This window comes from Choloepus didactylus, chromosome 1 (genome assembly GCF_015220235.1).
Source record: "Choloepus didactylus isolate mChoDid1 chromosome 1, mChoDid1.pri, whole genome shotgun sequence".
Lineage (NCBI taxonomy): Eukaryota > Metazoa > Chordata > Mammalia > Pilosa > Megalonychidae > Choloepus > Choloepus didactylus.
Genome location: NC_051307.1, coordinates 104,884,004 through 104,911,155, shown reverse-complemented (window position 1 = coordinate 104,911,155; position 27,152 = coordinate 104,884,004). Strand labels below are relative to the sequence as shown.

General features: G+C 46.4%; 1 protein-coding gene across 4 annotated transcripts in view; it reads right to left on the bottom strand.

Moving 5' to 3' along the window:
• MASP1 (mannan binding lectin serine peptidase 1) overlaps positions 1 to 27,152 on the bottom strand; it is an 82,406-nt gene that overhangs the window by 4,153 nt on the left and 51,101 nt on the right. For 2 of the 4 annotated variants that reach the window (XM_037838568.1, XM_037838558.1), the window contains exons 9-11: positions 22,833 to 22,970; positions 21,342 to 21,416; positions 14,267 to 16,719 (exon numbers count right to left, since the gene is read on the bottom strand). In XM_037838568.1, coding sequence (XP_037694496.1) covers positions 15,836 to 16,719; positions 21,342 to 21,416; positions 22,833 to 22,970 — 1,097 coding nt within the window. In that variant the 3' untranslated portion in view covers positions 14,267 to 15,835. Of the gene's footprint in view, positions 1 to 449; positions 674 to 1,226; positions 1,327 to 3,291; positions 3,360 to 5,158; positions 5,345 to 6,242; positions 6,357 to 9,619; positions 9,758 to 14,266; positions 16,720 to 21,341; positions 21,417 to 22,832; positions 22,971 to 26,017; positions 26,906 to 27,152 lie in introns of those variants that run through there. The other 2 variants (XM_037838575.1, XM_037838583.1) reach the window with 2 other exon arrangements.

Below are 27,152 nucleotides of genomic sequence, written 5' to 3'. Positions count from 1 at the left end.
CAATTAGCCCTAAGACCCAGCCAGGAGTTTGTAAGAAAACTTTGCCTGCCTGGTGGACCCACTGAGTGAAGTCACGTTTATTGAGCCCTATTTATTATTTACGTCTAGTGCTGTGCTAAGTGCTAGGTATATATTCATTAATTTCATCCTCATCACAATTTTATGAGGTAGGTAGGGCATGCCATTTCCGTTTTATAGATGAGAAAACAGATTCAAAATGATGAAGTCAACTGCCCAGTGTTGCAAAGCTAGTAAGTGATGAAACCTGGATTCAGCCTTGTGCTCCTGAGCACTCTGCTATTCTGCCTGTTTACAGAGAGTGGGGAGCAGACAGTGACACCCCCCTTATCATCAAGTAATAGAAGGGCTGCAAGAGGGAGGCAAAGGGAGAGGGGCAAAGGAACGTAGGGTCTTTTGTGTCAGGTAATTATCCTCTGTTGCTGACTGACCAGGACAGGTGGTGTGAGGCTGGGGATCTGAATTCAGTTCCTCACCCCGGTGACCGTCTGGATCCAGCCCTTGTTGTGGTGGATGTAGGAATACACCCCGTAGCGGTCTTTCTTCCCACAGTCCTCACCCCAGGACACGGTGCCCACCAGGTACCAGTGGCCTTTCTCTCCATCTAGGGTCACCATGGGGCCTCCAGAGTCGCCCGAACATGCGTCCTTCCCTCCTAGATGAAAAAGAGGTGCAGATACATTAAACTGAGACCCCCAGTCCCTGCCCCAAATCCAAACAAGGCTTCCTTCTCCTCTCTTCTCGTTGTAGTTCACAGAATCGTGCACTAGAGGGCGCAGCAGACCATTTGCTCCAAACCTGGGCTCCCAGCAGTTTTAAGTCAGGCCTTCTCAGAGCTCAGTGATTTTAGAAAGCACCCATTCAGGCCTCTCTCTTTAAAGAAGGTGAAGAGTGGGGTTTGGGGAAAGGAATGATGGAAATGCGTGTATGGCCACAGGGCTTCGCAGTGTAGAGCTAGGACTGGAGTTCCCAGCTGGATCTTCATGCCCTGCTCAGAGTCCCCCTGAGCTCTCCCCTCTGACTTGTGTCTCCAGTGGAGCTCCTCTCCCCCTCCACCCCACCCATATCCTTCCTTCCATCCTCCCCTCTCCCTGTGGCTGAGGTCCAGCCTCCACTGTCTCCAGCCCTCCCACTCCTGGGCTCTGTGCTGCTCTCCCTGGCTGGAAGTGCCCCTGTTCCCCGCCACCCTCCACAGCCTCTGCCCTTACCTTCCTTCTCCCCAGCACAGATCATGTCCTCAGTCACCTTCTTCTTCAGCGAGGCATAGGCCTTTTGGCAGGTGCTGTGATCAACAATCGGGATTTCGATCTGGAACACAAGGCCATTGTTGGTCCCACCCCCGGCTCAGGAGCCCCTGCTGTTCTGACACTCCAGGAGCTGGCTCCTCCCACCCCCTTCTGGATGGAGCTGTAGATCACCAGGGGCCATCAGGGCAGGCCTGGGTTTACCTTAGCCTCAGAAACTGCCCTGTGGTGCAGGTGCAGGACACTGAATGAAAACCAGGAGAGCTAGGTTTTGTTACAGTCTCAACCATGAACTCTCTGTGTCATCTTGGGCTAGTCACTTGCCCTCTCTGAGCTTCAGGTCTCTCATCTGTAAAATGGAGCTAGTCATATCTGCTGAGCACATGCGTTATTTCAAATACAGCAATGTATGCAAAAGCTATGGTTAATCTTCTTTTCCCCACCCCTACCATGACTGGCTGTGGACCTTGGACATGTTTCCTCATCTGAAAAGTAGAAGTGACAATATTTGACAAACTAATTACATGGAGTTGCTGTACAAAGAGGAGATGAATGAGTGCTTTATAAGCTACAGACATTGTATAAATATTAGGCTCCTTGGGAGTTACCAGGGCTCACTTTGCAACAAGCATTTATTAATGTTGTTCTCCCTTACCAAAGTGTGAGCTTCTTTCTAGACACTGGGTCTTTATCTTGTTCGTGTCTAATTTACATAGCTTGGAACATAGTAGTTACTCAGGTAATAGGTATGTTTAATTGAGGTGGTAAATTGATACCTAAATGCAAGGCATTATGCTTATTGTTGTCCTTTATTAAGTTTGGGGGTAAATGTTGGAGAAGTCTGGAATAAGAAAGTGGAAACATGAATCTCATTCAACCACACCAAGAGCTGGATGGGCCGTATGCTCCGAAAATATAAGTCTTCTTGGTCCCTGCTGGGAGGGGACAAAAGGCCATTCAGTCCTTGACAAAAGACCATGGCCTTCTCGGATAAATGTGGAGAGGAAGTCAGGGCAATGTGGTCATGTCTTCATCAAATTATTGTCACCTGAGAAACCTCTGTTCATTGTTCAGGTATCATTTAAGTATCATTTCCTCTGAGAAGCCCTTCTGACCTCTAAGACAAGGTCAGGTCTCCTCTTATACGTGCCAGAGAATTCTGCAGTTCTTCATCACATTTTATGTTGATAATTACTTTCTGTCTTTCCTACTTGACCAAGGAGGTCAGATATCAGACCTGTCCTTTTCACCACAACCCTCCCAACCCCCAGAACAGCTAATAGCTAGAACAATGTCTGGCTTATGGGAAGCACCAAATAAACACCTAGGTGTTAATGAATGAGAGAACACACGTTTGTTGCAAAGCCCAAATTTTAAAGTATGTTAAATAACGTATGTTGAAAGGTTTGGCAACCACCCGTGTCAGTCTTAGAACTTGGTAATTTCAAAGTCATGCAGCTGTTAGAGAACATCTAATACTGACCCCTAACTTTGCAGTTTGAGATACCATGGTCTAGAAAGGCAAAATGACCTCACCAAGATTACTCAACAAATTAGTAGGAGCCAGGACTCCTGACTCCCAGTTCAATGTTCTTTTCTGAAACGATTATAAATATGGACTTCTAAATGCAATAGTTAAGTTCATTACGGCAAGTACTGTGGCTCTCAAGGAACTGGTTCATTCTCAGCTAATCTGATATGTGAGTCCTGTGGTATACATATGGATCATGGGCCTTTGGGGTGTCCGAGCCAGCTGCTTTCTGGGAGGACTTCCGTGGGCTGAGACATTTATAAGCCACTAGGAACAAAACAGTCTTTAGAGATTAGAGCCCCATGACATGTAGAACAAAGAGATCAATCCTGCTGGGATTCAAAGACCAGTGAACTTTGGAGGTGAGTCTGGGCCCCTAGCATCTCTCCCACCGATCCCCTGCCCATGCCTTCAAATCCCTAAGGGCCAACATGGATCAGGAAGGTCCAATGCAAAGGCAGAGGTGCCACTATCTATAGGGTATAAGTTGAACTTTACCTCCATCAGGGTCTCTGGAAACCTGTGCAAGAACTGCTTCCCCCAGCCACTGACAATGACTATGGTTCCTGGAAGACAGAAAGTGCAATGAGAGCAAAAAAGCTATCTGAGGGGATTTCAGAGGGGTGTGTCTTGTGGCCCCATCATCCTCTGCCTGTGGAAAAAGGGTAGAATGTGCCCACTATAGGCAGCATGGTGGGGAAGAAAGATCCTGGGTCACAGGTTACTGGCAATAGATCTCAGGGCCCTTGTTTCTGTGAGAAGTTACCTGGTTTACTTGTTCAACTGTCTATTCTCTCCAGCTCCCTAACATGGAACCTAGGTGCCCAGAGAGCAGTAATCTCATCTATCTTTTTCTTTGCCGTATCCCCAGTGCCTATAACAAAGCTGGCACCTAGTAGGTGCCCAATCAATTATTGTGAATAAATAAAAAGTCCAGGCTAGTGAACAATATGCTATGGTACCTTTAGCAACCCACTGTCCTCCACTTCTGAGACTCAATTTCCCTATCCATGAAATGGAGAGGCTGGGCTTGGTATTCTCTTTCAGCTCTGAAATTCTGGAAGTCTATGAAGGTGGAAAATCAGGGTGAGGAGTGGAGTGTGTGATGTGGAAAGGGGTAGGGCATTGATAGAACAATTCTTTTCTCATTTGAAAAAGAATACCGAACACAGTGCTGGGCTTAAAGTTGGAAAGCTTGGATTCTAGCCCCGAGATCTGCTTCTCATAAATTGTACCTTGGGTAAGTCACTTCACCTTGCTAAAGCCTCAGTTACCTCATCTGTAAGATGGAGCTACAATACCACCTCACAAGGCTGTCATGAATGGTAAATAAGTTAATGAATGTAAAGCAACTAGCATGCAGTAGGCATATGACATCCATTGCTTCGGAGCCAGCTACACTTGTGCCTTGTCTGTTGGCTCTGTTCCCCTAAATGCTTCTCAGATTCCATCTCAACCATTTTTTACCTCTTTGAACTACAGAAAGTGAATTGTGATATGACACCACAGAATTTAGAACAGGAAGAAAAGGAAGTCAGATGGCATAAGTTGGACTCCTACTCTGTGTTAGATATGTTTAAGTACATTATCTCATTTAAACATCACAGCCACGCCATGAGATGTTACTACCCCAGTTTAGAAGCAAGGAGATTGAGGCTCTTAAGCAACTTCCTCAAGGCCACCCGACTAGAAAATGGCAGCTTTGGGATTCGAACGTATGTTGGTTATTAAACCATTGTCCCTTAGCTCCAAACCTATCACTCCATACTCTGCATTATGATGCTGGGGATGGGACTCTCAAACTAGAAGGCCTGCTCTTACTATTGGCATCCTCCTAGCAAAGGTTCTTCACCCAATAGTAGCAGCTGGTTCTGGCTCCCAGCTATTTTCCCTAGTACCATCTGCCCAGGGCCTCTTCTGCAGATGTCTAGGTTCCAGCTTCACGGACCCTTTGCCAAACTTCTAGGTTCTGTAATTCCACACTTTTTCTTTTTCCCTGGTCCTAGGGGTGGAGGTTTCTTCCTACAGGTACTATCTCTAGTACCTCAGCATTCCCCCTTTACTTATTCAATATGCCAAAATTCTATGATAAATTCTGTTACAATAACCATGGTGGTTTTTGTTTTCCCATGTGGATCCTGACTGATATAGCATTTAGGTCCACCTGTGCTTACCATCACTTTGTGCTGCCCCAGAACCTGTTCTCACTTGGCTGTTTCAGGGGAGCCAGCTGGGAAGCCATGCAGGACACAGCTGGCTCAGTTTCTCAGCTACCAGCTATGTAGACACCAGAGCCTCATCAACTCTGAGGATGAGCTAGGTGAGGAGCAGAACACCCTGGGGAGGTGGGATGGGGGTGGGGTACCTTCCTGTGGGGGTTCCTCCGGCAGACAGATGGGCATCACGAAGTCATTCAGCACTGCGCTCTGTGAAAGCTCCACCAAACCCACGTCATTCTCAAATGTGTTGGGATTATAGAGGGGATGGAGGATGATGTATTTGACCATGAGATGCTGTTCCTTTTCATCTGACCGGAGCCTCCAATGTTTGCCTGGGCAAGAAGAAGGCACATGAAGCAGAGGGTCAATGGAGGGTGGGGGTCACACCTTATTCTCTATCAGCCCTCTGTCCCATCCAGCCCACAAATCTGGCCTTATCCCTTTCATTGTCCTTCACCCCCTGCCATCTCACCTTACCTGCCATTCCCCACATATTCTCATTGGTTCCTACCTCTATGTTTCTTCAGGAGCTGATCTCTCTGCATTGCAATGCTTGTTCCTATGCTTATTGTCACATGTTCAAACCATAATTTCATCCTTCAGTGCCCGATTTATATGTTGCATCATCTATGAAGCTTCTCAGATACTTCAGATAGAAATCTGTCCCCTGTGAATTTCCACGGCACTTTATCTGTTCCTCTCTTACAGAACTTACTTCATCCCATCTTATTTTTGAGGCTTGTGGTCATATCTTTTTCCTTTATTAGACTATAAGCTTCTTGAGGGCAGGAACTAGATCTTAGTTATACTTGTGTCCTTAGATCCTGGCATAGTGCTGGGAAGTACATGTGTATTGAACTGGACTGAATCAGTGGGTGATTCTTGATTTTATAAAGGAGAGCTGAAGCCTTGATTTTATGTGCATGATCTACATGAAACTATGAATTTGTAGAGGCCTGAAGGGTCTTTGGAAATGATCTAGACTGGGCTTTTCATTTTACCATTGTGAAAACCAAGGCTGACTTCGATGATATGTTCAGGGTCACACCACTTGGAAATCAGAGACCTAGACTTGAACTCAGATCTCTGGATTCCAATCCAGGGCTCCTTCATCATCCTAGTCTTCCTGCCCCAATGGTTGAGTGAGTGAGTGAGTGGAAAATGGCAGTAGTGGTACCTCACTCCCACAACCACACCCTGGCTTCAGGAATCAGCTTGTCCCTCACTCACCCAAAATGATTTTGAAGTCAGAGGGACTGAGCAAGTCTGAGTTGTGTACAACTGGGTCCTCCGGATCAAGTGACTGGTGGAGGCAGTGAGCAGCGGTCACGATCCAGTTGGAACCTGGAAAACAGAATATATACACACACTGTCCTGCACTGCTCCCCTCTGATTTCCAGTTGCTCTAAGCTTTAGGTCTTCAGACTACTCCTAGGAACCCCTCAAGACCCTACAGATGCCTACATGTTTCTCTACTGCATTTCACAGCCCCAGGTCAGGCACTTGCATGATCCTAAAGTGAAGAAGAGGAGTTGAAATCTATGATTTCATCTGCCTATTTCAACCTGGGCCAGGAATGAACCTTTTAAAGAGGGTTTCAGGGGTCGATGAGCTCCAGATAGCCTGGTCCACAAAAACCCTTCTGTTTGCTGGTCACCTCTCAGGCCTTGCTACTCAAAGTGTGGTCCATGAACCACCATCATCAACATCACCTGGGAGCTTGTTAGAAATGTAGAGTTTCAGATCTACTGAATCAGAATCTTCAATTTATCAATATTCTCAAACAATTTTTATGCACATTAAAATTTGAGAAGCACTGGTATAATATGGTGCTTCTTAACTCTGCTGCACATTAGAATCACTCGGGGAATTAAAACAATGTCAATGCCTGGTTTGCAACCCAGACTATTTAAATCATGGGGTTGAGGTCCAGGCATGTACATATGTTAAAAGTTCTCCAGGTGATTCTACTGCTGTCATGGCTGAGAAGCACTGCTCTGATCCAAACCTCCCATATTATACATATGGACCCTGCGGCCCAGAGGAAAGCCGAGATGTCCAGGATCATCTGGCAGATAGTGGCAGGGCCAGGGCCAGACCCCAGGACTTCTTATAGTCAGCAGGGTGCATTTCTTGCATCTCTACTGTCTCTTCCTCTGGATGGACAGGTCCATCTCCTAATGCTTTGCTTAATATAGGGTCAGACTTTAGTTCCATGTTTAGGAGGAACAAATGACTCCTTATAGGTAACTGAGCCCAGAGGTGTAACCAGGATGAGCCAAACAGAAATTAAGGCACAGGACTTTGGGGTGGGAACATCAGGTCAAAGTACAGAATCCAGGACAGAAGTGCCTTTGTGGAGCAGGGGTTCCAAGTTCTCTTGGCCATCTTAGGAATAGCTACGTGCTCTGGATACAGGGTTCTGGATAGGCCTCCACCTAGGCCAGGGCCTTTTCCCTTGAGGTTTCTGATCCCTGTCCATGGCTGGAGCCGTCAGCCAGATTTTCCAGGTGGGAAAGGTGGGCTGGGGTACCGAGGGTAGGAGAGCCTGTCTCAGAGAAGGGCTCTGGGCTCTTTAGATGACCTGCGGAGTCCAGAGAGACAGGTTCCCCTTTCAGCTCTGCAAATACGGTGCCTGAGTCCCTGAGCCAGTCTCCCTCTACCCAGGCCTCAGTGTGGAAACTGCAATGGTGCTTTCCCACCTTCCTCGGCCCCTCAGCTCTTTCCTGGTTCCTCTGCCCTCCCTCATCTCTCCCCTCCCTCTACACGTCTGAACCACAGAGAAAGGAAAGAGATTATAAATTAGGAGAGCTGTGGGGAGGGCGAGAGTAGAGAAGTAAACCAAACATCTTTCAAAACATCAATAATAGTGAATAAAGAGACAATAAATACAAATGTGTTGAGCATTTTATTGAACTTAAAAACTCGAGACTTAAGAAAAACTAATTCTTAAAACTGTGAGCACACAATCTTTTTTGTGCATGCTTGAACAAAATCTGAAATGTCTGATGAAGCACTTTTCACTTCCTTTTGCTCTCCACCTCCACCCCCATCCCCTGATTCGGACTCTTTCTCAACTTCTGGTTCCTTCCCCCCATTCTGTCTTTCCTGACTTCTCCTCCCTCTTGGGTATGTCCTATGTATCCTCAACTACCAGCCTCTCTTCCCCTGGTCATATTTGTTTCCTTTTATTTTCTCTCATTCTCTAATTCTCTTCTTATATACTCCATCGCTCTCATTTTTCTATTGTTCACTTTCTTTCTTAATGTCTCATTCTTTTTTTCACTGTATCTTTGTCTTTCTAACTCTCTCTGTTGCCCCCACCTCCCACCCTGTTTATCTTCCTCTCCATCTCTTTCTTTGTCCTCTCCCCTCTCTTGCGCATGTTCAGCCCCGTCTCACCACACCTTCCTCTCATTTAACACTCTTGTTCACTCTCCTTGCCTCTTTGGGAGGCTCCATAGCCCGTGGCTGCTCGTCACCATACTTGTGGGAATATTAGGATCAGTTACAGAGGAGGACTTACGTCTGGCTGCCCCTTTGTATATTCCCCAGTGGCCTGACTGCAGCCCTCCCCTGGGGCAGGGGCCTCCCCAAAAGGATCCTGGACAACGGGTGTTCTGCCTGACTGTGCCCTGGAAGGGGGTGCATCTGACTGAGAGGTGTGGCTGGCCATCCTGGAGCTGCCCAGACAGAGGCGGACTGACCCAGGCCATCTTCTTCTCTGGTGGGATCAAATCAGGAACTGGCCGGGAGCTCTAGGTTGGTATTCATTATTCTTAGGATTTTGGAGCTGGAATGGAGCTTAGATCATCCAGACCAAATTGCTGATTAAATTAATGGACATAGAGGCTCTGAAAGGTGCAAGGTTAGAATGCCAGTGAGTGGCAGGAGGAGCCATCAGCCAGGCCCTTCTTGCTTTCACTCCCCACTCCCACCCACATTCAAGCCATTCTGAAATTCTGATGGTCCTATTTCCTAATGTCTTTGAATCTGTCTCCATGATTCCGTTATCCTCTGTCCTTATTTTGGGGCTAATGACTTCTGTCTGCTATTACAATAGGCACCTCAACCGAACTTCTGGCCTCTGGATTCACCTTCCTTTTAATCCATGCTGCCACTGGAGAGAAATTTCCAGAACACTCTTGTAAACTTGCAATAGCATTCAAGATAAATTATAAATTTCTGAGCATGGCATTCAAGGCTTTTCTAAACTGACCTTTCCTCACTTCCCCAGGGTTAGATTCCTGGCTCTTCCTGGTTATAGCACCCTGGTGTACCCTGCCTTTGAACCACGTATAAGTGCCTTGTGTTGTAATTCTTGTCTGAGGTTCTGACTCCCTGACTACTTCTTCCCAGTATCAGAGACTGACCACATTTTGGTAGGTGTTTATTGAGTGAAACAACCAGTTAGAATAGGAACACATGTCTCCTGGTTCCATTTAAGGGCTCTTTCTACCATACAATATTTCTGGGTTCTGATACTGGTGTGGATATTGATTCTCAAAGAACAAATCTTGGTCAACCCCCAGGAAGAGGGTCTGGTCCCTTAGCTTCCAACCTGCCCCCTAACCTTGGGCTCTCTACCCTTTCCACCGTCTCCTTACCTAGAAGGGAACCCCCACAGAAGGGCTGCTCATTCAAGTTCGACAGCATGGCAATCCAGGGCATGGTGCCCTTCTGGGCTGGGCGTCCATTGAAGATCCTGGCCATCAGCGTACGGGAGAACTTGGGGAGCCCACACACTGCAGCCAAGGGAGGGAGAGACAGATCACACTCTGGGTGCCATTTTGCCCTTTGCTAGAGCTACCAGCTCCTCACCCTCTGTTAGGAACATCTGTTACTTGTGACCTCCTGGCACCCATTGCCCCTTCCAGTAACACCACCACAATTTTCCTCTTGAGGCCTGCTCTTCCCCCATTGCAGTCCATGCAGAGTGATTTGGATTGACTTCACCTCTGGTTCTAGTGGTAGGAATGTGACCTGGATCTGGCTAATCAATGCCCATCATTCACTGGTCACAGCAAATGCTCAGAGCTGGGAATGTGTTTCTGGCCAGGCCAATTAAAGACTGACCTGAGAATTTTGCTAAACATATTAGAAATAGAGAAGGTTTCTTTATGCTAGGGTCTGGATTTAACCTGGATTTGCCAACAATCACCTCATGGAGAGTCTGCTGAAAATGATGCCACATATAGAAAGGTGGAGCTGAAAGATGGGGCATAAAGTAAGAGAGAGAGAGAGAGATTATATCTTGATGTTTGAGCCCCTTGATCTAACCATACCTGAAGCCTTTTGGTATGGACTCTTCAGTTATGTGGGCCTCAAGCTGTTTGTGTTGGGTTTGTCACTTACAAATGAAAGTCCTGACTAATAAACAATTCTCATGCTCTGTCCATGGGGATCTTCCTTCTCAGAGAATCTCTTCCCTAGGATCCCATGGTGTTGATGATTCCTACAACAAGTATCTGCCTTCTGCAACCGTTTCCATTGCCTTGGATTCACAGACACATGAACCTTACAGTGAAACAGGGCTTTGGAGATCATCTAGTCTATCTCTCATGCAAGTAGAGAGAGAAAGAGAGTCTATCTCCCTCAACATACATCATACTTGGTTAAGAAATAGAGTCCTAGAGAAGAAACTTGACTTGCCAAAGATTATTCTGTGAGTTCGTGGCAAGACTCTTAATTCTAGGTCTCTGGACTCCCAACTCTTTCCCCACTATTGCCGGCACTGCTAACTCTTAAAAATGTGTCTTCCCAGTGCACTCAAAACCCAAGCCCCTGGATCATCTGCCTTCTTTGTAGCTGTCACCAGGCTGCCTAGTAGGGCTGGGGAAGATCATAGATGAATGCACTGCAATCTGGCTGTATCCTCAGCATCTCTCAGCATCATTTTTCATGCCCTCAGCCAGCTGCCCCAAGCTAATGTCCTATCCCTGCCCCCATTCCCAGCACATGCTCAGGGGCCTTGGGGTGGGAACTCCCTTAATCATCCTCTTCTCCATCTCCTCCACCTGAGGACTTGCTTCTTTTCAGAACTAATTCTGTGCTCTGGATCTCCTCACTTCCAAACTCTTGAGAGCCTGGCTTTGGGGATTCTCCCTCTTCTATGCATCTAAAACATTGCTAAGACTTTTCATCCTAAGAAGCAAACTTTCATTTTTCCCGCTTGCCGTTCATTCCCTCTCCTCCTTTCTATAACCAAGCTTTTTTTTTTTTTTTTTTTAATCTTCATTTTATTGAGATATATTCACATACCACGCAGTCATACAAAACAAATCATACTTTCGATTGTTTACAGTACCATTACATAGTGGTACATTCATCACCCAAATCAATCCCTGACACCTTCATTAGCACACACACACAAATAACAAGAATAATAATTAGAGTGAAAAAGAGCAATTGAAGTAAAAAAGAACACTGGGTACCTTTGTCTGTTTGTTTCCTTCCCCTATTTTTCTACTCATCCATCCATAAACTAGACAAAGTGGAGTGTGGTCCTTATGGCTTTCCCAATCCCATTGTCACCCCTCATAAGCTACATTTTTATACAACTGTCTTCAAGATTCATGGGTTCTGGGTTGTAGTTTGATAGTTTCAGGTATCCACCACCAGCTACCCCAATTCTTTAGAATATAAAAAGGGTTGTCTAAAGTGTGCATAAGAGTGCCCACCAGAGTGACCTCTCGGCTCGTTTTGGAATCTCTCTGCCACTGAAGCTTATTTCATTTCCTTTCACATCCCCCTTTTGGTCAAGAAGATGTTCTCCGTCCCACGATGCCGGGTCTACATTCCTCCCCGGGAGTCATATTCCACGTTGCCAGGGAGATTCACTCCCCTGGTATAACCAAGCTTTTGGAAAGAGATGTTGATATTCAGTCTCCACATCCTTCCCTGTGTTTTGGAGATGGACTCTGGAGAAAGAGGGGAAGTGAGGTGTTCCGCGCAAACTTAGAAATAAGGTGGCTGTTTGAATATTTGATAAATCTGTAATCATGGATGGAAAGAAAATGTCTCTTGGCCCATAAATAGAATTTCAACAATGATACTTAAATGTGTAGGAGGATACTATTTTTTGGAATTTTATCTGATGTATTTTTCATCCCTACTAGTTTTCTTTGCCTTGGGGTTCCCCAGTCAAATAGAAACTGGAGCATCCATTGTTTTAAGTGAAGGCTAGATAAGGCTTTGACTTTTGAAAGAGCAGAGCTGAACAAAAGCCTGGAAAAACAGGCTTTTATTTGAAAAGTCAGAATTTGTGGTGAGAATAAAAGATTTGTAGGTTTCAAGGGACCCATACCTGGAGAATTAAGCATATCATTTAAATCATAGTGAAGGAAGGATATGGTATAAGGGCAGTTTCCTGCCTTTCAGGAAAGAAATAAAAGCCCTTCCTGGTCAGAAAGAGAAGCCTGGAGAGAGGGGAAGAGAGGGGCTGGAGACCTGGAACACAAAGGTGGTGCCTGCTGGCTGGATCTTCCTTGAGAATTCACAAAAGAGACTTGGTCCCTGTCCTCAGGGAACTTATAGCCTGGAGGCATTCGAGGCTGACCAGTTCATCTCTCCTGGAACTTTTCTGCCCTTGGCTTCTGAAGCACTTTTCTTCTAATGTTTCTGATTCCTTTCTTTTCTTTTTCTTGTCTGTTTCTTGGTGTTTCTTTTCTTCTGTCCATGCCTTCCATGCTGGTGTTTCCCTGTTCAGTCCCATGCCCCCTTTTCTTACAGTTGATGATCCATCTACTCCTGCAACTCCGTACCGCATATCCCTTAATGAATTTCAAATCCATGTCGCTACACATGCCCTCTCCTCTGAGATTCAGACCTGCATTTCTAATCACCTCTTCACATCTCCAGCTGAATAGCTCATCAACTCTTCAAACACACCACAACCAAGCCCTGATCTCCACCCTTCACAAACTTTCTCCCCTGCCTTTTCCCAGAAGTCTGTTAATGCACCAAGCACTTCCTTGTTGCCTCCCTTTACTTCACTCCCCACCCATATTCAGTGGGTCACTAAGTTGGTAGCAAATGACTAAGAGAAACAGAGACTAGTGTGTCTCCCCTACTCCATGTCACAACATGTCCTCCACGTAACCCCCTGATACCTCACTATCTCAATAAGTCCAACCATCTACAGGAAAATAAATATCTGAAATGTAATAGAACATGAGACATGAGAATCCTTGAAACCAGTTAAATATAAAATTGTGGTGGTTTGGAGCTCTGTGCCCCAGAAAAACCATGCTCTTAAACTTACTCCATTCCCGTTGGTGTGAATGTTTGTAAACAGGAACTTTTGGTGAGGTGACTTCAGATAAGAAGTGGCCCAGGATGGGTCTTAATCCTATTGCTAAAAGTCTTATGGGGAAGGTCACACAGAAAGAAAGCCACAGAGGAAGCAGCCAGAAGCTGAAAGTCAATGAAATCTGGAAGAGAAGAGAGAGACCAGGAGAGGCCACCATGTGCATTGCCATGTGACAGAGGAGCCCAGGACCAAGGATCACCGGCAGCCAGCCCCAGAACACCAGTCTTCAGGAAGAAGACATTGCCTTGATGATGCGTAGACTTGGACTTTCCCTAGCCTCAAAACTGTGAGCCAATAAATTTCCATTTTTAAGTCAACCCACTGCAGGGTATTTTCTTTAGCAACAAGGAAACTAACAGAAAGCATAAAGCATAATTTTAGTTCTCAATAGTGTAAAAAGCAGGACACTTTCATTATGACACAAACCCCAAACAAAGACAAACCATGACTGCAACCCACAGAGAGCCCTCACTATGAACTTATGCCATGCAATCCCTATACCCCTACCGCTCTCGCATTGTTTCCTGTGATGCCTATGCACAAGCCCTGCTGAAAATACAATTTAAATACTAACTGCCTTGGTTTGGGTTAAGACATGTGTGTATGTGTATGTGTGTCTGTGTGTGTGTGTATATATATATATATATATATATATATACACACACGCACACAATTTGCTTTGCATTCTAATTTAAGCTCTCTGAAGTCAAAGATTTAAATGACAGGCATTTAAATGAAGAAACATACAGCCTCTGAAAAGCAAGCACATCAATACTCAAGCTCCTTTGTTCATCACTCCCTTTCAGCTGATGTCCAAGTGCCAAAAGTTGGGCCTTTCCTGTGGTGGGGGAGATTTTGGCTTAATAAAGGGCCAGTTTCTCTTCAAAAAGGTCCAAACCAACCAACAAACCAACAAATCACAACAAAACCCAAACCAAGGCAGTTAGTTATCCACAGACGGTTTATTTCCACTTTAAACCCCTCATAGGAGAAACAGTACAGAAGCACCTTACAGAGTAGTAAAGCATGTGATATAAAATACACAAAATATAGCATCCTCTACATGTGCAGTTCATACACTGGAATGTGCTTTGATGAACCTATTGGAAAAATACACACTTCCCAATTGTTCTTTCAGATTCTGTCCTCAGGGGCTTCTCACTTGAGTCCTTTCTCTGATGAAGTATTCCCAGGAGAGAGAGCTCTGGTAGGAGAAAAATTGGTTCTATGAGGGCCAAGGAGAGGCTCCTGGTAACAAGGGAAATACTGAGTGATGGAGCTGGAAGGATACTGAGGGGGATCTAATGTCTCCCTTTTGCAGGTGGGGAAACTGAGGCCCAGGGAGGTAAAGTGATTAGTCAAAGTTTATACAGCCGGTTGAGGGCAGAGCTGGAGCTAGAACCCAGGACTCCTGCCTCTGTCTCTTTTCACTGCCTTTCAAGGGTGAATCCCTGCTTCCCTTGACCTCCAGCTCTTGACACAGAGGAGTGAATTCCTTTGAACACCCATGCAGGGTGGATTCTCTGTAGCACTCTGGCAGCAGGATTCTGGGCAGCCTGGTGGGATTCCGGTGACTTCTAATGTTTTGAGTCAACCCTGCCTTCTGTTTTTCTGCCCAGAAGCACAGCTGTGCACAGCGTGGTTCTTCTTCATTTCTAAGCATTTCTGCTGAGTGCCCACGCCTGGTGTTGGGGTCTGGGCTGCCTTTGCAAATAATACATTTCAAGGCTGGAAGGTTGCTTCATGTTTGTCTGAGACAGCAGGTGTTTATTCCAAGTGTTGCCAGCTGGTATCTGAGAATGACATATGGGGCCGAATGGCATGCTCTGAGTTGACAGCAGGAATTAAGGGGGCTGGGAAGCCTCCGACTAATGTTCCCCTTCTCTCAGTCACCACAGACCTTCTCAGCTTTCTCTTTGTCCTTTGAAACGCCTTTAACCATGGACATAAAGGTTAAGCATTGGGCTGCAAAAAGCCTTTGGTAGAGAAACCTGGGGCCAGAACTGCTCCAAGGCATTAAACCTGGAAGATGGACTTGAATTGGAATAGCTTCAGAGGGCAGAGCTGGGAAACCATATTGAGGCAGAATTTAGCTCAATGTGTGGAAACATTTTCTAATAATCAGGTCCAAGCCTCAGTTATACCAATAGTGGTACCAAGGGGCTTGAGAAATGATCAGGAGCGACTAAAGGCCCCTGGAGTAAAACCTGGCCTGGAGAAGGGTGCTGGGATTGACCCAGAGGTCTCTGGTCTCAGTCCTTCATTGCATTGGTGCAGGGAGGGAGGTCCAGAGAGGGCAAGGGACTTGTTCAGGTCATAGACTCTGGTCTCTTGTCCCGTCCACACGCCTCTCAGGAGTCCTGTGGGCTGTCTCGGGGTTGGAAGCCCAGCTGCGTCAGTTTGTTCTGTTCCGTTTGGCCTGGTGAATAACAAGGAGTGTGCTGTTGGAAGTGTGTGGTATAACCTGACTCGAGTTGGGGCAGGGTAGGCAGGCCCTGAAGACTGCGTCAGCTCACCGTTCTACCTGGAGCTCCCCGAGACCTTGTGAGGCGCCCATCTGCTCCCACACCCAGTCCACGTAGTTAGAGACCTTCGTGTAGACCCCATAGACCTGCTTGCTGCCACATTCTTCAGGGCCTCCCCAGGATACAAGGCCCTGGGCCACCCAGCGCTGGCTTAAGTCATCAAGGATGACAAAGGCTCCACCACTATCTCCTAGGCATGTGTCCTTGCCACCCTCATAGTAACCAGCACAGAACATGTTCTCCGTGACGCTGTAGTTGCCTGAGCGGGATTCATAGCTAGTTTTGCACTCGGCATGTGGCACCACAGGTAACTTGACATATTGCAGGACATCTGACAAAGTCCGTGTGCCGCTGCTGATGATCTCATCCACCGTCACATTGGGATTGGAGATGCCCCAGCCGGCCACCAGGCCCAGCATGTGGGGGGCTGGGCCATCCAGCTCAGGACTCGGCAGGCAGACGGGCATGACGTGGGGTCCCAGGGGCACAGGGTCCCGCAGCTGTACCAGAGCTATGTCGTGGTTGTAGTTCTGGATGTTGAAGTCTGGGTGGAGCACCACACGGGCAGCTGAGCTGTTGACGGCCCCTGATTTGTCCCGCACGTCGTGCAGGCCCAGGTAGACGGTGACGTGCTCCTTGGAGACTGGGGTCACAGTGTTGTCTCTGCGCTGGGAGCGTAGCACGTGGGCTGCCGTGAGGATCCAGGACTCAGAGAGCAGGGCCCCACTCCCAAACCACTTGTCATTTGGCACCCTGGAGGTGTCCTCCACCACTATCAGGGCCTGCCACGGGAAGAGGCCGGGCTCAGCATTCCGGCCCCCGATGATCCTCTTGACCAGGTTTGGCAGGGAGCGGGAAGGCTGACCACACACTGTAAAGAAAAAGAGGAAGTGGGGAGAGAGACAGAGACTGGTCAGGAAAGTCATGAAAATAGACACCAAGGTAATTCACTTCTCATCCACTGTAGATTATGCCACCAAGCACACTCACCCTCCTGGGTCATGTTTGCCTGGGAGCTATGCCTGGGGTCATTTTAAGTCTAAGTCTTTCTACATTGGCCCATCTCCAGTCTGGCCATCTATTGCCAGGCCCATGTGTGGACTGGACCATTTCATGCTTGGGTCTTCTCCACCCTGCTCCATCTCCAGCCAAGATCACTTCCAGCGTCTTTAGCTAGACCTATTCCTCTAGCTGTGGTCACTTCTCCCCTTGCTTCCCTAGAAAGGCATCTCATAACCCAGATGTGGTCTGTGCTGTGGGTACCATAAGACTTCTAAAAACCACAGACCATGGACTTTAAGAGATGGCAGGAACCTAAGGACAATTGAACAGATCACAGCAAACACTGGCCTGGGAGCCGAGACATCTGGGCCTTGACCTGATTTTTCTCTGCTATTCCCTATGTGACTGAATATCACATTCCCTCCCTGGATTCCAATTTTTGATCAGTTAAATGAGAAGGTTAGTCAGGATGATCTCCAAAGATTCTTCTGATTTTTACCTCCTATAGAAGACTCTTCCATTAATAAGCGGGACATGGATAAATGGAAAACGACTTCCTTGTGACACCCACTTTGATGGTTAAGTTCTGGTGTGAACTTGGCCAGATGATGGTGCCCAGGTGTCTGGTCAAGCCAGCACTGGCCTAACCATTACTGCAAAGACATTTGTGGCTGGTTAATAAACCAGAAAGCTGATTTATTAAATCATCAGTCAACTGATTGCAACTGTGGCTGATTACATCAATGAAAGGAGTGTCTTCTGCAATGAAAGGATTTAATTGGCTGGATTTAATCCAATCAGTTGAAGACTTTTAAGGGAGAAGAGAGAGAAAGTTTACTTCTTCAGCCAGCCAGCCTCTCCTGGGGAGTTCATAGAAGACCTTCATTGGAGTTTGCCAGCTCGCTCCCTACCATATGGAATTTAGACTCATGCATTTCCATGGGTGTAAGACACTTCTATAAATCTCATATTTATAGATATCTCCTGTTGGTTCTGTTTCCCTAGAGAACCCTGAATAATAAACCCACCCATTGTCCTAGTTCTGTTTTCTGAGAGCACTTAGAATAAGCCTACTTTCTTCTCTGCATAAAAGTACTTCTGTTTCTTCAAATCTAAATTTTGAAAATTTGAAAACTTTTTTGCATTTATTATTTCATCTGCTGCCCCTCCCCTTCTCATTTTCTAGGTGAGTAAATCTCACCAGAGGTTAAGTGACTAGCTCAAGTTACAGGACTACTAAACTGAGTAGCAGGGGCTTATCCAGATTCTAAGACCGTGTCCTGTATCCCACACAGCCTCTTGACTTATAAAGGCCATAGTTAAGGGTCAAGCCTTTCTTTTCTGGCCTATGAGACTCATTCTGTGAATTGGTGGCCATTGGTCACTGTGGGATTAAGGCCTAGGGTGCCCAAGGGTGGGGAAGGGTGGCATAATCTACAAGCAATGATGCATGGACCCTGCCCAGGGCCACCCATCATTGCACCGAGGAGCCCTGTAATACCTTGAAGGGAGGGAGAAAGGTCTTAGCAAACTTCATTCCACCGAGTTGCACCCTGAGCATGCACATGCACCACCAGCCTTCTGCAGTCAAATGCCTCTGGCTTGTGAGTGGAGATTCTTCTGTACTAGCCCCTGCTGGCTAAGAATGAACACATATGGACCCATCCCAGGCAGGGTACTTGGGCCTGGGAGGTAAGCCTAGGGTGAGCGTGGGCCTCCTCCTGGTTGCAAATGATCAGGCTACCCTCTTTGGCCCTGGATGCTCTCAACAATCCTTTAGAGAGCAAGGAACACTTGAGTTTTCTTGGTAATTTTGGGAGGACAGGCTTTCAGCAACCTAATGCTTTTCAGATGCTCCTCTTCCTGATGACAAATGCTTCTTAAATGATCCTTGGGCACACTTTCATTCACCCCCGACCAGATGTGAGCTGGCCTTTGCTAACTCTTTGTGGCCTGACCTTTCAGAGCTGAGGAGTAGCCTGACTTCCCAATTATAAACAGCAGTCTCTTAAGCAACATCTCAAGGCAGGACTGTGGTTGGCCCTGCATAAAAACTCCTTTAGTGCTGAGAGGCTCCCATCTGGTGGAGGACATGTCCATGGTCACAACAAAGCCAGCGCTGAATGGTGCCTTCCTTCCACCAAGGTGCCTGTGGTACCCCTGGTTACAGTATGTCAGAGCCGGAGGAACCTTGGAGAACAGCTAATTCACAGAGAGAGAAACTGAGGTTCAGAGAAGGCAAGTGACTTACTCAAAGTTATTAGTGTCAGAGCCAAAAATGGAACCCAGTTCTTCTGACTCTGGTCATTATATTCTCCACTAAAGTCTGAATTTCTCCTTTATGTACTCTTGTCTTTCAAGAGCTTGAATGATTCAACAAGCCTTTGGAAGAGCTCATTGAAAAGGTGCAATTATTGGCTGCTGCCATTCCCCATCTAGTATTTCCTGTGATGAAGGTATTTTCTTGATATGTTACAGCTTTGGCTCTGCCAAAGCCAGATTTGGGTTCTAGAAGAAAGGGGATACTGAGGGAGGGCCCTTAGAGCAAAAATGTGATGTCCTAGGATTCTGGGTTCATGAGGATGTCATGAAGCGTGTTCACAGACAAAAAATGGCTCTTATAAAATCGGAAATGAATTGCTCAGCATTGCTTGTGTTGGTATCAAAAGTCTTGAGTTCACTTTCCAGCTCTGCTTCTAATTGTGTGGGGTACCCACAGACAAATCATTACACCACTCTGATTCTTAGCTATCCCATCTGTAGGATAAGGGGACATATTTGCTTAGTAGACTCCTTGGAAGAGTGGACATTTTGATGCTAGATGGAATGGCTTTCTCCATATGGGCTTCCATCCACTGTTTTAGGAGAGAGAATTTGGAAATCTCTAGCCTGATCCAATGAAACACCATGGCTCTGCCCAGAATACAAATGTTAAAGAATTTCATGGCTCAACATGTCCAAGATGCCTTGTACAAACATAGAGGACAATGACCACTAACAGTCATAAAATGTCATGGATCATGATGTGAAATCCTAGCCAGAGAGGTAAGATCACTTAACAATGATCACAGTCAGCAAGTGGCAGCACCAGGACCAGGACCTGGCCCCCTGACACCCAGCCCAGTGCATCTTCCTCTTTGAGAAGTTGCAAGACGGTTGCCCAGGATGGCATTTACCTACAGTGCTGTTTTTTTGGGCCACATAGTATTTTAGCAAAATGGGGATTTGAGTGCCTTTAGCCAGATTTACACTCTAGTTTGTCACAGCTCCACTATTACCCATCTTCTCTAGGGCTTCACCATCTGTGGGCCTTGGTTATGCTGCTGACTAAGTCTAATTGAAGTGAAGTGGGCCAGCAGAGTGTGGGAGGGATGATCTTTCCCTGATCCATCCCCTGACAATTCCTTCTTAGGCATCAAGACCTCTTATGTGAAGTATTCCTTACCCCTCCTCACTCTTCCTCATGCATTTACTTCCTCTTTCTCTGAGATCCAAAAGTACCCATGATGACTAAGAATTGACTTCCAAATGCTAATCTCAAGAGTAGAAACCTGAGTGCATTATCGAAGGTCACTAAAATGTACCATTAAAGTAATTCACTGTCTCAGTTTACCCAACATCCTAATTCAGTAAAATACAAACACCACCCCATGCTTAACCATATTTCAAAGCTTCTACTGTTCATGAAAACTGGCAGACAGTTAAAATCAGGAAGAACACAGTTTTCAGTGTTCCTTGGAGGTTGTATCTTCCAATTACAGCTATTTTCATTTTTTGTTTTTTTTTTTTTAGTGTAAATTACTATGTTGTGAACATTAAACTCAATTTTTTGCATGTTATTTGTTTAGCCCTACTGTGTGTACTTTGGAGCTATAATTGTCTAATAAATACATTAGAATAAATGCATGCATTGTGATTGCAATGTAAATCATTCACATTCTTAATGCTCAAGTGGATAGCCATAAAATCTCTCCAAGTCTTGTATTCACAGGAACACTTTCTGTTACCACACAATTCTCTTCCCATTTTAATGTGAGGTTGGTAGGTGAGGCACAGGAAGTATGCAATTGGAATAACTTGAACATATTACTTTTGGAAGACCTTCTTACTCTGTCCTATAATTGTTACTTGTTTTACAGCGTTTGCCTCCACTAAGCATGGTGAATGCTTGAGAACAGCATGCTCACTTTCTTGATTTTCCTGGCACGTGTCAGGTGCACACACCAACTGTGTTGGAGCAAAACCTGGCAGGAAGGGAGCAGAACTGGAAAGAGGAGGCAGGAGAGCTCTCGGTGTGATAGAACAGGTGGTTGGTTTGACAAGGTGTGAGGCTGGGCTTCTCTGACCTTTGACCCTTGGAAGACACCTCTTAAAAAGAAATTAAAGCGGCATCCTCCCCCCACCTCTTCCCCTCCACGAACAGCAGGAACACCTGGGCCCTAAGGCCCTGGATGGCAAACCTTGAGGCACAGGACTTGGAGGGCAAGGTACCTGGTAGGCAAGCGGGCAGGCTTCTCCCCAGTACTTCGTTCATCCAGACCCCTTGGGCAGAACAGGTGTATATACCTGGGAGAGTGAAAAAAGGTGAAGAAGAAGAAGAGTGAGAAAATGGTTATTTGTAGCACATGGGAAAATAGAACTGGCTTCTTAATTTCTCAGTTGTGGTTGTGAACGACTGCAGCAATCTTTCAAATGGTCCCTCTGACAGCCTCTCAGAGCCAGTCCTCTCTGCCCCTGCAGCTCCCTGGGGTTGGCCCAGCCCACAGTTCACACAGTTCTCTGTGTCGCAGAAACCCTTACAGCTCTTCTTCACTTAAACTCTGTAATAAACCACATTCATGGCCAGCATGACATTTGTCTCATAATAGCTTTTGTGAGTGTTCTGATAAGTGAGGACTTGGGGGCCTAGAGAAACTGGGAGTTTCCTTAGTGGTAGCGTGTGGCACAGCCAGAACTGGTCAACCTTGGCCTTCTCATTTCCCCGCACGGTTCCTTCTCTGCTGGGAGCTGTTAGTGTGAGTATAAGTGTGTGTGAGTGTGTGGGTGAGTGTGTGGGTATGTTAATTGAGAGTGTGTGTGAGTGTGGGTGTGTGAATGTTGTGTAAGTGAGTGTGAGTGTGGGTTTGTAAGTATGAATATATGTGACTGTGTTTTGTGTGTGTGTGCATGTGTGAGTGTGTATGAGTGTGCATGAATGTTGTGAGTGTGTAATTGTCTAAATTACATTAGGAATGAGTATGGCCTAATTCCTTATGAGTATGGCCATTCATTAGGAATGAGTATGGCCTAATTCTTGGGTGTGGGCCTGAGGTAGTGAGTGGTGGGACATGTCTCCAAGTGTTTCTTCTCCCAGTTCTTCCCAGATCTCCACCACAGTCAAAGGACTGGCTGTTACTGGTCCTTTGCCCTCTGGCCCACCTTCAGCTGTCCAAACCCTGGGCAATCAGGGGATCCCCACGAGATGGTATGGATGAGGCCTGGACAGGACAGTGACAGTGTGCTTCTGTCTTTATCATGAACTAGCCTGCTCAGGCCATGGGACTTGGTCCTCACTTGCCCCTACTCATCCCCACCTGTGCACATCAGGGGACCAGGTCTCTGAAGGCAGAATTCCCACCAGGCCTGCTGAATGGGTCTGGTCTGGTTGGATGTTACACTTGGCTGAAGCCAAGGCAGAGGCTGAACAAAGCTGCAATGCTGGCCTTCTCCCAATCTAGACTCATTATTAGAATGAGTAGATTTAAAATAAAACAAAACAATACAAATCAAAACAAAACTTGGGTCCTGAGCCACAGTTTCTGCATCTCTAAGTGGGCACAATAACACAAGCTCATGGCAGTGAGGACCAAAACAGACGAGGGGTGAGAGGACATTTTTTGAATTATAAGGTTCTGTAAACTTGTGAGCAGTTATTCCTTTCACAGTTGTTTCAGCCCAGGGGCGTGAAGTAAGAGGTAGGATTGTTTAGCATGGAGGGCTTACCAGAGATATTGTGGAGCATCTTATAATAGGGCTGCTGGCAGGAGTATCGGATCTCAGAACCGTATGTAGTGAGGTTGTTCCTGGTGGGAAAGATGACCATCCCGTGTTCCAGCTCTGCTGGGACCCTGCAGTCTACAACTGAGAGAGAAGAAGAGAGTGAGACCTCCCACCATCTACCCTTTGCTCTTCTTCTTGGGACCATCTGGTGGGTCTGCTTCACACAGCTGTGCAGGTTGCACACAACTCTGGAGAGCAACATTATAATGTATGTGAATGGTACCCCTGGAATTGTGCAGTTCCCAACCTTTGCAACCATCAGTGGCTCTGCTTTTGGGGTCACATGGTGGGAGCCTTGACCATGGTACTACTTGTGTGGTCAACTCACCTGACCTGGTTCCATTCCAGGGCAGAAGCAGGTTGGCTGGGAGTTAAGCAGACCCCAGTCTCTTCCCCACCATGGTCCCTTTCCCCCACTTCCAGTTCTATTGTGCAGTCCTCTCAGTCTCTTCTGGCCATGCATGAAGCCCATGCTCAGTGAGAAAATTCTGGCTGACATGAACCAAAGTTTCTTTAGTTCTTCCCCTCCAACTGCAAGCTGAGTAAGAGCAGTTAATGTGTTCACATTGGAGTTTGGCACAAAAAAACAAACAGAAAAAGCAGCTCCTGCATGAACCCCCCCCCCCCCCCCCCCACCCTGCTGGCTCTCTGCAGATAGCTTGCTTGGCCTGGGGTGGACCAGCTTTTAGTCTTCACCAGTTCATTTTCTTCAATTGTTGGTGGCTGGATATTTGGGCTGGCTGCAGCCCTAGTGTAGGACACGATCAAAGATGCCTGCTCCTCAAGAGGCCTTAGGGGAGCTTGTCAGTTCCCTGCTGAGCCAAGTTCTGATGGAGTTCAGCATGATCTGCTGGGATTCAGGGCATCTTTTGTTCTGGCCAGGTCAGAGATGGAGAGTCCAATTTGTTAGTGCCTCCTCAGGTGCCTCCTTTGGGGGATGGCACCCATTTCCAAGATGTAACAGCCTATTCCAAAGACTATCAGAGGCATCACAGAAGTTCACTATGGGCGAGGAACCTGAAGGCAGGCAAGGTAGAATATCTTCTTCATTTTATAGATGAGCCCAGAGAGGAGACGTGCCTGGGCTAAGGTCACAAAGCAAGTGACTGTCAGAGAACCAGACCTGACCTTGAACACAGTGCTCTTTTAGTAAACCAAACTCAGAGTTCTCAAGGCTCTGCCTTCCAGTTAAAACAGCCTATAATCAATATTAGGTCATTAATGGTGGACATTAGCTATCAATATTCTGATAATTTTGGGGGACAGCATTCCAAAGCCCCTGTAGGATGTCCAGAGCCCCTCCCCCTGATTTTAACCTGCTCATCTTGGGAAACAGCAAGAGGCCATTTACCCCCAACTTGTTATTCAGACATCGTGACTTGAATGTTGGGACTCCAAATTTGTCTTGTTGATGGAAAAGAAATTGCCTAACTTAAAATACAGATAATTCCAAACCCCTCCAGGGTAGGGGAGAGGGATGAAGGAGGGGAGTATATACAGACACCACCTCTCCACAAGGAAGGCAAAAGCCAAGAAAACTGGTTAATGTTTTACCCTGGCTTCCAGTCCTCCTGGACACATCATCCTCATTTGTTCTAATCCCCTAGAAGTAGAGATGCTCTCCCACTCTGTGAAGTAAGCAGGTGAATGTCAAAACTAGGTTAACCGGATAATATTAGTTAAAACCATAACCACTTTTAAATTTCTATTCCTGCTGGGACTCAAAGCAGATACTTTTTTCTTCTCTTTTTGGAAATGCTGTTGATTGGTGCCTAGATATCAGTATCATCCTTGGCAGAACTTTCTCTTGTCTTTCCTGGCTTTGGCCTAGCAGCTCATTTTTCCTAAAGTGTCCTCAAGACCTGACTACCTAATTCCTAGGAGAGGAATCCCAGGGTTGGTCTTAGATGTGGCTAGAATGGTCAGGCTGCTGAGAGCCTATTATGTGCCCGGCCCTGACAGGGAAGTATTTTCTGGGTTGGGGACCTGCTCTGGAGAAGTTACTATGCTCACTGATGAGGCTGGTCCTACAACCAGACAGGGAAGATGATAAAGAGTGGGAAAATAGAGGGTCACTTCAGCTTGGTTATGCTGAGAGGGGAACCTTCCTCCCCAGTCTACAGTGGCAGACAAAGGGCTGCAGCTCTCTGGGACGTGAAGGCAATTTCCTTTTATAAGGGCCTTGAGCAGTGCTACTTGCTACGTTCAAAGATCCCATATCCAGGCTTTGCTTCCTTGGCTAGTCTATCTTCCTTGCTTTTGGAAGGGTTTCGTCCTTCTCTTGAAGCTCCCTCTGGTCACTTCCACACTCTGGAATCAAAATGTCCTTCCCTTTCCCATTCCCATTCCCATGACCTCCTCTCTCCTCATTGTCTGGGGTGGGGTGTACCACCCCACACTCCATCCCCATGGTCCTCTCTCACTGAGACATAACGTCTCTCATTTATGTCATTCAGACACTTCCTTCTTATCCTGCATTCCTGAGAAGGGCTTCACCTCAATCCAGGGGCTTCCCAGAGAATTACGAACAATCATCTCACTCTGGCACTCAGGCCCCACGGGATCTGGCTCCAGCAGCCTCCCCTTTTCCAGCCTCAACTGCTTCCCTGCCCCACTGGTGCACCTGTGACCCAGCATCACCAGCCCACTCATGGCTCTTCTTTCTTGCTGATGCTTTCCCACTCCCAGGCCTTTGCTTGTGCCATCCCTGCTACTGGGGATGCCCTCCTTGTCCATGCTATAGCCACCCTCAAGGGCTTGATCAAACATTACTTCTTAAAAGCCTTCCTTAATGAATCCTTCTGAGTAAGTCTTATTTCTCATTTCTCCTTCCAGAGTCCTTTCTTCATTTCTTTCTAGTAGCATGTAGCTTATATTGTCTGGTATTATTTGGGTCTATATCTATAAAGAGGGACTTCTGCTCTAAATTATAAGCCCCTCTGTTGCACCTGTTACAAATGCCAGTTATGCTTTGTGGACTTAAACTATGTATTCAACTGACCCTTGCCTTTAGTAACTGACCCTTCTCCACTCTCAGTGGCAGCTCTGCCTTGTGATGGCACATCCATCCCCAGACTTGCTCATTGCTCATTCTTGCAAGATTCTGCCCTCATTAAGTAGCCACTTAATAGATTTGGTAGTCACAATTTAATGCAGAGGTTCTTTGTTCAAGCTGAAGCAGAGATCCCTGGCATGCTGGCTGTCCTGCCACAGCCCTTTCTTTATCACTGTTTATGACCCACGGATGTCTCATGGCACCAGGGCTGAGAAGCATTGCTTTCAAGTGTGATATCTATCATTTAAAAAATTTTAATCAGTGAATTTTAAGAAACAAAAAATTTGTGCACCATAGAGGAAAGAATCTGAGATGGAATATCAGCCTCTGTGTTAGGTGTAGATGGAAGGGGACACTTTTGGTCACAAGAACATATTTAAGTCTCTAAAAATCCATGCCATATGAGATATTATTAATTGCACCTACTCAAAGTTGTTAAGAAAGTAGCAACAGGTAAAAATATTAAAGTCACAAAGTCACAGGCATTCTGGCCCATTTAAACTGGAAGAGGGGAGTGCATTAGAAACCAAGGCCCACTTTGACCTGGCCAGACTTACGCCACATGATTGTATATTATATCTTGTGTTTGTAGGACCTAATGGCATTTTTAGTTTGAGAAGACTATAATCCACTGAGGGGTGCTAAAAAAAAAGCCTTCCTAATGTCTTTTCATTATTTTCCAGTGTAGTATTTGAATGACAGGCAAACCCTCAAATGGAGAATTTGTTCTCAAACATGCAGCAGCTTCAATTGCTTGAGACTGTGTTGCATTGTCCAGCAACCATTATAATCCACATTTAAATGGGAAACGGACTGTTTGAGGGTGAGGTTGGGGGTGGGTCTAGAACCCTGGAGGGTCTTGTGAGTGATCCATTCCTGGATGTCTGCACTGTTTGGGGTCCCGTCCTTCACTCTGTTTCTTGCTCTGACTCGAGTCCTCTCTCCAAATCGGTTTCAGTTTCTGCCACCATGGTGAAGATCAAAGAGGGATCAGGAGGTATAGAGAAAGAAAGCAGAGAGAGTGAGAGAGAGAGGGGGGGGGAAGAGAGAGAGAGAGAGAGAAGAGAAAGAGAAAAATTAGCAAGCAAAGCAGAAACAGTTCATGCAGGAAATACAGAAATCACTCCATCAGAATTAAGGATGCACAGGTTAGGTACAGCCAGTGTGAAGGACAGTTTGGGATTGTGGAATTTGTACCAGTCTGAGAG